Here is a 10,769-nt window from a genome sequence, read left to right as displayed (position 1 = left end):
GTCTCAATGTCCAATCACACATTTAGCAGAGCAACAATTAAGCCAAATGGTTGGTATAGTATAGGTTGTGCGCAAGGAAATAGGCTCAAGCTGGTTGCATACAATCTGCTCTCTCAAAGAGGAATATGGTTTTCTAATTAGCGGATAAAGATAGACAGAGATCAATGGCATGCATGATTTTACACCACGTCCTTCAGTTTAGCATAATGGCCGAAACTCCTACAAAAATAAACAATTGAGCAACCTTACTTTGCTTTCATTTCTATCCCATTTTAAGATGCAAATAATGTGAAAGTGTACATGAACAAATAGTGTACATTTTATCCTACTAAGCTTTTTATGCATTATTGTGATTAGGTGATGATGTAAACCATTACCATGCTTGTTAGCATAGATAGAGATCCAAGAGAAGCATCTAGAGAGCAGCATAGATGTAATCACATTCTTAATATTAAAAGAACGTCATCTCATCTCTTTGAAACTTGAAGCTTTTCTGCTATAATGGAAACTATGAGCCCTTATATTTTCACAACTCTACTTTTAGACATGAAAAGTTTTGTAATTACACACTGTAGCAATTATGGGTCTTCATCTTTAAAAACTTGCTGGCTTACCCAGTTTGTACTTCTCAAATTGGTAGCACTTTTGTCAACTCTAGGTAGACCAAGGGAAAGATGGTCTTCTTGCCATATAAGAAGTTATGATATACACTTAGAACACCATGTCTTGCTCATAAGAAAGATGCAAGGATAGAAGTAAGTAAGAGAATGGAGTAGAGACATTGAATTAAATTGTGTTCTTATTGTTGAAATCAATTCTATAACCCACTCCATTAAAAAAAAAAAACTTTATTGTTACATTGATTTCAGACAGCTTTCATCTCTTCACACCATGCTGACTTACCTAATATGTATAATCAACATTGGTAGCATTGCTAAACCAAGATACACTAGAAGGAGGAGACTCTCTCTCTCTCTCTCTCTCTCTCTCTCTCACAATAGAAGTAGAGCACTCCTAAGTTTTTTGAACAAGGATTAGCACTTTATGAAAAACAATGTCTATGAGAATCTCCCAAGCTTGGTATCAAAGAGTGCTTTGTAGAATCTTACATATATTTATGTTTGTTAGAATCTTAAAGAGGTTGTGTAATGCATTACTTTTAGAAATGCAATAGAATATACATGTAGGAATAGAGTATTGATAGCGATGTTTCTTTGGCCGCAACAACGCGCGGGTCACATACTAGTTTCACATCTAAAAGAAGAAGGAGCATGACTAGTTTGCCAATGCTCGCACTGTGTGAAAAGCATATGTAGATTTGAGAAATGGTACGTTTTTTTCTTTGTGACGAGAATATGGCGCTTGGTTTTTTTTTTAGTTTAAATGGGAGGACCCAAAATTGATTTGAATATGGAACAATAGAGATTGATATGAGTTTCTTAACAATATATGGGCAATACTACTTGATGGGAATCTTGCGAATGTTTACTTGTTTTTTTGTGCAGAATAATTGAGGAAAAAGTGAGAAAAAGGATGTTGTGTTAGCAGACAGAAAAAATCAGATTTCATTGAGACGTGCACGACAGCGACAAGGATAATTTAGATCTTTCTTTTTTGTTTCAAGAACATGTATTTCTTGCAGTGAGGGGGATGAGCTCGTAGAATATTATATCCAAATGAACTTGTACTACTATGTGTATTGATGAATGTTTTTTCTAATGCACGTGCTACATGTAAATTCTTGGAGACGGAAAGTATGTCGAAAATGAAGTTTTCTTCGAATGGTTGGTAGCGATTAACGTCGGATCGCATTTTTGAAGGTGGTTGTCGAATGTGCTCTGCCTTTCGTCTTTCAAAATTGTTTGTGACACCTATGTACTTTCGTCCGTTTTGGCGGCATGTGATGGAGTAGAATGTGTATTCAATGTCCGTTGTTTTTTGCTCGGTTGATTGTCGTGGTCGAGAAGCAGAACTTGAGGGTTTCGTCCTGCTCTGCACAACAAAAGCAAGAAAGAAAGAAACAGGATTAATGTAAGATTGCATGCTGAAGCTTGAGAGTATTAGACTATATAATCGAGCGGGGTATTTCTTGAATTTTTTTTTCATGGTGGTGTCACCTGTGGGTGGGTTGTCGATGTTGATGAAAGCGTATGGATAGTCACTTCCAAAGCGTGCTTTGTAAACATCCTTGTTGTGTTGCCACGTCAGCTTTTGTTCTGTAATTGATGGTGGCTCGTCGTTGCACTGTCTCTTGAAGCTTGCGAAGATCTCACTTGCGTCATTGTTTGTTGTATCTAAGAGGTCCTCGAGCGGGACATCGTAGCCATAGTGCAACATCTCAAGAATGTAGGGCTTTATTGGTGTCTTCAATTGAAGCAGACGATTACCATCATCGACTCTCATGAGATCCTTGGGCATGTCAATCTCTATAGATAGTTTGCAAATGATCTCTTTCATTAAACCTAGAAAGAAAAGGAGTATTAGAAGGGACAAACAAATTTGTTTTCCTTGTAAAAAAGCATGTTTTTAAAATGTTTAAAGCAATGAGAAGAAGGGAAAAAAAGAGAAAATTGCATGTGTGTAGAGCTGACCTGTTGCTCTTTTAATACCCATGCTCTTGTTTTGTTTGAGCTGCTTTATGAATCTGTCTATTAACAATCGCAATTCAGCGTAGTTTGCAAAACCGTTGACGTAAGTGTCCGGTCGGCAACCTGCCAGGTTAAGTAGATGCATTTGTCTCTCTGTTGGATACTGACGTGGTTCGATTTGGGGTTTTTTCTTTGAGGCAATGTTTTGCTTGAAAAGGGTAACAAGTCTCTGCAAGGTTATACAAATGCGATCAGTATTTTGTGTGCATTGCAGGGTGATAATGTGATATGGTTTATAGAGCAGTATACCTTTGAATTGCTCATTTTATCCTCTTCGTTATTTATGTTGCCTGCAATGGTGACATGGTTAGAGTTCATACCGGAAAAACCAATAGTAGAATTGTGCAGAAGCACTGAGAAAGTGTTCATAAGAACCAAGACAAAAGAAGAGCGCAAGATAATGCTACAAAGAGTGCAGTGCAAGTTAATGACAATTTATAGATTATTTTTTGCACAGATGTTGGAAAACAAAGGTATATGGAAATTTTATGAACTATTAGAGTACATGATTTACTAGCCACCAAAAAAAAAGGAAAAACTCTTAAGACATGAGTTATATTTTTATAGATTATTTTTTGCACACATGCTAGAAAACAAAGGTATATGGAAATTTTATGAACTATTAGAGTACATGATTTACTAGCCACCAAAACATTTTTAATGAGTTTCGTGTATAACATGGAGTGGAACATGGCGAAATATATCAGGAGTCGGTAGATTGAGAATTCGGAGATTGCGACGATCTGTGATTCGCGATAACATGACGTATGCAAGCCCCGGTGCAAATGCATCTCTGAAGATAAGAAGAACTTTGGTAGAAATTGTTGCACCCTGTGCCTTGTGTCCAGTCATGGCGTATGAAAGTGTCAAGGGGAATGTGGATTTGTGAAACCATGCGCCATTGATTGCAGTTCGTTTATGCTTTGTTCGACGAAGTGTCATCTTTTTACCGGTGCAATGAATGAGAACAACGATACATATAAGTTGATCTTTGTTGTTATGCGTTATGGCGTCAACAGTACATGTTGCACCATTTGCTGCACCAATTGTTAAGTCGATGTTTTCAGTGATCATGCAACGAGCCCCAATTGCGATTGAGTCCAGCTTGTTGAACTTAGGGTCTAGGAGCCATTGCTGAAGTACATTTATGTTACCTGCGTTCGTCTTCAGATCAACTTTTGTAATGTCAATTTGATTGTACAACTTATTCAAGGCAAGGTTGTTGTAGTGTTGGACGTCTAATCTATGAGTGCAAATTATTGTAGTGGAGTCGTTGATGTAGTCATGAACATGTGATTCATCTATAATGCATGCTCCCAAGGTACAGTTGATCTCATATGTGGTTGGTCTTCTTTCACGAATAATGGTCAAGAATTGGAGGAGTTCAGGGTCCGTTGCATGTTGTACGGAGCATGACATCTTGTAGAAAGTTTCATGTAGCCAGTGCACCGAGCTTGTGATATGGCATGCTTCACAAAGGTCCCGTGCGTGTTTACAAACTGGGGACAACTGTGCAAGGTCACCAAGCAAGAGAATACATGTGTTGTTGAAGGGATCTGTCAATGTGCCGCTTCTTACATTGACAATTTGTCTTATGATAAGGTCAAAAGTGGTGCGTGTTAACATAGACATCTCGTCTATGATTATAATATCTGCTTCTTTTATATCCAAATATCGTTCGTCGGTTTCATGAATACAGAGAGGGTACTGTTGATTTCTTGTTGGTATCTTGAATTGATAATGGACTGTAGATGCAATGCTGCTTAGTCTTGTTGCTGCAGCTCCAGTCGATGTAGCAAGTATGACTCTCATGTTTCGTTTGACATACTCATATGTCAAATATCTGATAAGATGTGTTTTTCCGCTCCCCAGTGTCCCTGTGACGACATGCAAGCCATTCTTGGCATTCAACAATTTGTTGTATATATTTGACTGTTCCGTTGTGAGTTCTGAGTCATTTACAGCAACGAACTCCTTCAATATGGCTAGTGACTTCAGTCGATGGTGGTCCATGCCTGGGTCATTATCTGTTGGAGATGTAATTGTTTCATTTGCTCTTCGCAATGCAATTTTTTGAAGTATCATATGGACAAGCTGATCGATTTGTTCATTGACTAGCATGTTTCTTTGTGTGTACTTTGTAATGTACATCTCCAAGTCCTCATTTCTTTGGATCAAATCCCTTGCTTGACACTCTACGAAGTAAGAGCCCATTGTATTATCAGCTGATAGAAGCTCTGTCTCTCTTCGGAAGCATACATGATGTAGCAAGATGTTGTAGAAGAAGGCTTCTGTGTGGTGTCCTGGATGGTATTCGGTGAACCTGACCAATCTTTTCTGATGTTTAATGGCATTGCCATAGTTGTCCAGCAAAGGTGTAGATTGTGCACTTTGCCGACGTTTTTCGATAATGTGGTTTTTGTGGTACTCAAAGAATGTCAAGGTTTCAAGGGTGGTTGGTCTAGCACAATACAAATCAACAGGGTTCATCACAACACTGTGTGATTTGGACATGATATGTTGTCTGAGTTCTGGAGACGATGAATCTATGTAGAATACAGCGTCGCTTTTTGTTATGATTGGAATCTGTAAGCAGTTCAATGCAGCTTCTATGGCAGAAATTGGCTTAGTCAAAAGAGCAGCAGCTATCAGTTGCAGTTTAATCTTGTCGAGGCCTTCCAAACCCAATTTGGTGGCCGCTTTTGCAGATATGTTCAATGGTCCAATATCTTCAGTCTTCATTGTGTACTTGGGTAGATAATACGACAAAGATGAATTTGTGACACGTTGGATATTCATATGAGCGCCCCAAAGTAGAAGAACAGTTGAATGGTACGGAACCACATTCCGATCATCGTGAGTTGGTCGATAGTACATCCACTTCAAGGAATGGGAATCTAGAGATGGACACGGATTTGGTTGAATGTCGTATGGAAATCCGTACTTGCATTTGCCGTTGTGGCTGTGGACGTGACATGCATCGCGACATACATGCATTTGTTTCTTAAGGACGAGCTCACGAAGTGTGCTTGCATGTATTTCATCAGTAAGTGAAATAGGAATATGAGCAGAAATCTATGATGCTGTTTGCTCAATGTCGTTCTCATCCACCCATAGGATGACATGGGCATGAAGGGATCCTCTGTTTTGGATCTCATACCGTACAAGGTGGTGATGAATTCGGGCCAAGATCTGGTTTCCTTGTAAGATATAGCGATTCATGAACTGTTTTAATCGATTGTGGAAGAGCAATGCACATTCAACTGGACAATCTTTCCAAGAGAACTCAACGTTGAATGTCTGAGCTATCATCTCGATTGTCCGGATCTCATTCCATTTTGTGGCGGTCACTTCATCAGCTGTGAAAGTAACGAATATATTTGGCGAACCCCATGCATCAACCATGGTGATCAAATCCTTTAATGAACGTCTATGCCAGGATGGAATGCCAGCAATTGTCTCTGGGATATTGAAGCGAAATATGTTCCTTATGGCTTCCTCGTCGTCGTTTGCATTCTTGTGTGCTCTTTTGTACTTGTCGATATCTCTCTACATAATGGTGGTTGTTGTACTGTTCGCGATCAAAATTGCCTGTTTCAGCTGGTACATTAGCAAGAGGTATGGCTTGTACAATGTATACAAAGAGAATAGAGTGTGAATTCTCATTAGAATGTAGTCATTGAATCGAATCTGCCCATTGTACTGGCCATGTCCATAAGGAAAGAATAATGGAAAAAGAGCTGACTCTATTGTGATGTCTTTGAAATCTGATATCCGGATTGGCAAGCCATTGTACATGAAGGAAGCAACACAATTGAGAAGCATATCTCCGTTACGGAGCTGTATGGAACCAAACTCATGCGTGTCGTATGTAGTATATGCGTGTCGTCTGGATGGCTCAACCAATGTTTCCAAAATCGAGAAGCTGTTTTCATTCTGGGCTTTCTCCATCAAGTCGAAGGGTTGTACCTCTGAATGACGATGGATTATTTCTCCTAGAACCTCTTCAGACAATATGCACAACCCTATTCTTTTGTGTGGTCGTTCGGCCATGCACTTAAATCTCTGCAATATGGGATTGTTCTTGATATTGAAAGCCAGGACATCTGAAATGCTTGAGGAGGATAGCTCATGACTTGTAGAGTGTAGACTAGCAGCACTCGACCAAGATATTAGTGGGTTATCTAGCAATGACTTCCGATCTAGTGATCCTTGTGCTATTGCATGTGTAGTTTTTGTCACACTGATTGATACATCTATAATGCTAAGCAGTTGTGTGTGTATTTGTTGAGCAGAGAGAATATGCTCTATGTAGTCAGGTGCATGAATGGCAATATATCTTTGATGGTAATTAGTTGTTTTACAAGAAGTACACGTCGTCCATGAGTATTTGACTTCTGCGTGTTCCAAAACACTCAACAATAATACTGAAGTGAGTGCAGCAGGACTGTCTATTTCATGTGTCTCACGGCCTCGTTTGTCGTTGTACGTGAGGTTTGTCATCGCGCAAGAAGGACATAGTTCTAGATTGTGAGTGAGGATGTCACATTGCATGATCCAATCTTTATATAACGGAGTAATTTCAAACCATGACCTAGCATATAGACGGTGAGCTGCTTTCAACTTGGCTGCAGTTCGTTTCCTAGCATCATGACGCTTGGACTGTAACCTTGCAGGCCTTGGGAACTTCATATTGATACCTAGTATGGGAGAAATGAGGACAAATATAGTATGGCATCAATTGTTTGGGTGAAAAGTGAAGATGCAAAAACTTGGATTTATGATTGCAATATACTACATGTGTTTACTAGTCAAAGAGTTGTATGTAAAATTAATATATATAGATGTTGGTCGACATCGATTGTATACTTATGAAAGCAGTATGCAAGTAAAGGAAACTGAAGGAACCAAGCTACAAAATTCTAAACAAGCAAATCGATAAAGCATCAATGATTGCAATTTAAAATGAAGTGCTTCACTGACCTGAAATGTGGCACAAATGTTTTCGGATTGTCCAAGCTACACGCTGATATTTGGCTCGAGCTACAGAAAAGGAATGTGAATAGTTAAAAATTTCATCTTATAGTGAAGTGCCATAAATTGAAGATATTAAGTAAACAGTGCACGGCATGCAGAAGTGCCATACAAAAGTATGGTGGAGAGTTGGCACTGTGGTCTCTCCAAAAGTTATAAGAAACGGAAGCCGTGCCCTGCCCCGTAGCGTTTATGTGTTGCGCCAAGCAAACACATAGTCATGGGGAGTTGGATGGAAATAACGAACCTTGCAGTGTAGTCCAACTAGAGTAACGGTTGTGCTGCAGTCCAAATGTCCACTGATGTGAGTATATGTTCTCTCTGCAGGACACAAAATACGCATTAGCATAATACAGGGCATGCAAGGAAATGTAACATGTCAGATTTCATTCAATGGTCATTTGGCATAATCTGGAATCGAGTCAACAGTAAAAGACACGGGCATGAATCTCTCTCTCTCTCTCACACATGACATCGGTTTGATCTAGTTTTATTGAAATAGAAGATGCCAGATTTGAATCGATGATCAATTGGCAAAATCCTATGTATCCTCTTTGACTAGAAAAGGTCTGTTCTACTGCTATTGGAACAGAAGATATCAGATTTTAATCAGTTGGCGTAATTCTCTCTCTCTCTCTCTCTCTCTCTCTATCACACGGCATCTTGCTTGATTATTCTCATCAACTTACGGTGCTCTGCTTTGATTTCCTTATCACGCGGCATGCCCACGTTTACCTCAGCCATCATTAGTATTATCGCGCTGCTGTACACCATCATCATCATGATTATCATTGCCAATCCCCGCCTGCACAGAATGCCACGAGCTCATCCCATGGCTTACCCAACGTGCACTTGGCCGCCAACTCCCACCTCTTCTTCACCTCGACAGGCATAATCTCTCTCTCTCTATGTGTGTGTGTGTGTCTCATGGCGAACTTGCTTCAGCGCGATACCATCATCATGATGATTATCATTGGCAATCCGTGCCTGCACAGAATGCCAGGATCTAATCCCATGGCGTATACCAAGTGCCTCGGCAGACATATCTCTCTCTCTCTCTCTCTCTTTCTTTCTCCCTCTCTCTCTCTCTCTCTCATGGCGAACTTTTTAATGAGCATAATCTCTCTCTCTCTCTCTCTCTCTCTCTCTCTCTCTCTCTCTCTCTCTCTCTCTCTCTCTCTCTCTCTCTCTCTCTCTCTCTCTCTCATGGCGAACTTGCGCACCTGAAGCACCGTGGCTGCTGCGGAATTGATGTTGATGTGGAAGACCTGTAGCGCTATTCAGCAAAGCTCTGTTGGCGAACTTGCTGACCTGATGCAGTGTTGCTGACGACGTGGCTGCTGAGGACTTGAAGTTGCTATGCGGACTTGAAGTTGCTTGTCAGCGCTGCTTCGAACTCCTGTAGCGCTTTATTCTTTGATTGCTGGCCAGCGTAGAGCTTTTTATGGCAGCGTTTTTTTTAAAAAGCTTTTCATTGCAGCGTTTTATGTTTTTTTTTAATGAGCTGGAATTAATGCCACGTGGAGCCTTGTGCATCCAAATACTGGAAAGAGCACCTTTGGCTCACCAAGTAAAAAGGATTTTCCGAACTTGTTGTCTTGTACTTCAAACTTGAGTACTCTTAGTAATTAAGTAACGTATGTTTAAACTATTTGTTTCACTTCTCTCGAACCGAAAGGATGGAAAAAGTAAGTTGACTTCCTGTGACTACCATGGAACCCAACCCCCCAAGAGCATTCTACCGACGAGAGTGCACTTTGGAAAAATAAAGACATTCGGTGAGTTTCAAGTTGTCAATTCTCCAATGTCTTGCGTTCAATTCTTGTGTCTTTTGTCATTACTCTTTTCACGAAACGAGGCTCGACGCCCATTCGATAACTTACTCCATGAAAAACGAACACTTCAATAGGGGCTAAGTGACAACAACCATGATCATGCACCTGATGGTGTCTTTGATGGTGTCTTTCTTGTGTTTGCCTATTTTTTATGCCCATGTGCTTTGGGAGAATTTGGTTCAATATCTCTCCTCCGTTTGCAATACACATGGTTGGTTGGTTTGCAATGTACTTTGTTTGCATGTAATGTACTTCGTCTGCATGCAACAAGAAAATAAAAAGGTTTAGATGTATAAAGTTTGTGATGGTTGTTGAGTATAACCCATAGGCGCACTCCATTGCATTCTGCAAATCTGAAGATGGCATAACATATATAGAATCATTAAAGAAGACAACTCGCTTTGTGAGTTTTGATCAGGGACGTTTGATCAGGGACGTAATTACCACAAATTTTATGTGATCACAAGGTCTTATTGACACATTTAGATAATCACACTTAACATGATAATAAAGAAGCCGGTTTAGAGCAACCTGCAACACCACAAATAGCCCGTCGAGAAATATAGTTTTCCCTACGGGCCCGCCAAGCTTTTAAGTTTTCCCTATGGGCCCGCCGCCAAGAAAACCAAGAAGTCTGGCGGGGCCACAAAATAATATATACAGGGCCCCGATCGGGCCCGCTGAGTGTTATTCCTTGAGCCATCTTTTGAGAGAGAGAGAGAGAGAGAGAGAGAGAGAGAGAGAGAGAGAGAGAGAGAGAGAGAGAGAGAGACGACCAACTTCGTAGGTACCTCGAGGGGAGAGAGGAGAGAGGGGGTCGTGTGGGAGCATGCTCTGCATCGTAGTGCGTGACAGTAGCGGAGTACCTGACCACACGACCTGTGTATGTGTGTACGCGTTGTGTGGTAGTGTACCTTTTGTCGTATTGTGTGGCAGTCATAAGGTACCTTACCACACAATATTGGGAGTGTGTGCCTAAGCTGTCCTACGGAGCAGTGCTTACAACGGGGGCTAGGGATTTCATTAACGTAATCACGATCGTGTGATTACGTTAATAACTCTAGTATTTACACAAGAAAATCACGTGATCACGTTAATTGTTAACATGATCTTGATGGTGACCTGTAGAAACCAATAGAGCTGGTAAGCCCGCCGGGCTTTTTCATTTTCTCAGCGGTACCCGCCGGGCTTTTCCATTTTCTCGGCGGGCCCCTCCGGGCTATAGGGTTTTCTCGGCGGATCGCCGGGAAAA

At 40.6% G+C, this 10,769-nt stretch overlaps 1 protein-coding gene across 1 annotated transcript; it reads right to left on the bottom strand.

The window, feature by feature from the left end:
- Window positions 1-1,871: 1,871 nt before the first annotated feature.
- LOC147452250 (uncharacterized) lies at window positions 1,872-3,017 on the bottom strand. The gene is made up of 5 exons (XM_086518904.1): window positions 2,898-3,017; window positions 2,753-2,817; window positions 2,592-2,599; window positions 2,118-2,462; window positions 1,872-1,990 (listed from the first exon to the last, which is right to left on the bottom strand). The coding sequence occupies exons 1-5, from the start codon at window positions 3,015-3,017 to the stop codon at window positions 1,872-1,874; spliced, it is 657 nt and encodes a 218-aa protein (XP_086375030.1).
- Between the last annotated feature and the right edge of the window lie 7,752 nt (window positions 3,018-10,769).

The sequence above is a fragment of the Adiantum capillus-veneris genome, chromosome 8 (assembly GCF_014529385.1).
Source record: "Adiantum capillus-veneris isolate H3 chromosome 8, ASM1452938v2, whole genome shotgun sequence".
NCBI lineage: Eukaryota > Viridiplantae > Streptophyta > Polypodiopsida > Polypodiales > Pteridaceae > Adiantum > Adiantum capillus-veneris.
This window is presented reverse-complemented; position numbering and strand designations above follow the sequence as displayed.

Excerpts from the sequence above, each read along its gene's own strand:
- LOC147452250 (XM_086518904.1), bottom strand. The coding sequence starts at position 3,017 with ATGAACACTTTCTCAGTGCTTCTGCACAATTCTACTATTGGTTTTTCC. Across the intron at positions 2,818-2,897 it reads ATAAAATGAGCAATTCAAAG|AGACTTGTTACCCTTTTCAA; the intron begins GTATACTGCTCT and ends ATAACCTTGCAG. Across the intron at positions 1,991-2,117 it reads CATCGACAACCCACCCACAG|CAGGACGAAACCCTCAAGTT; the intron begins GTGACACCACCA and ends TGTTGTGCAGAG.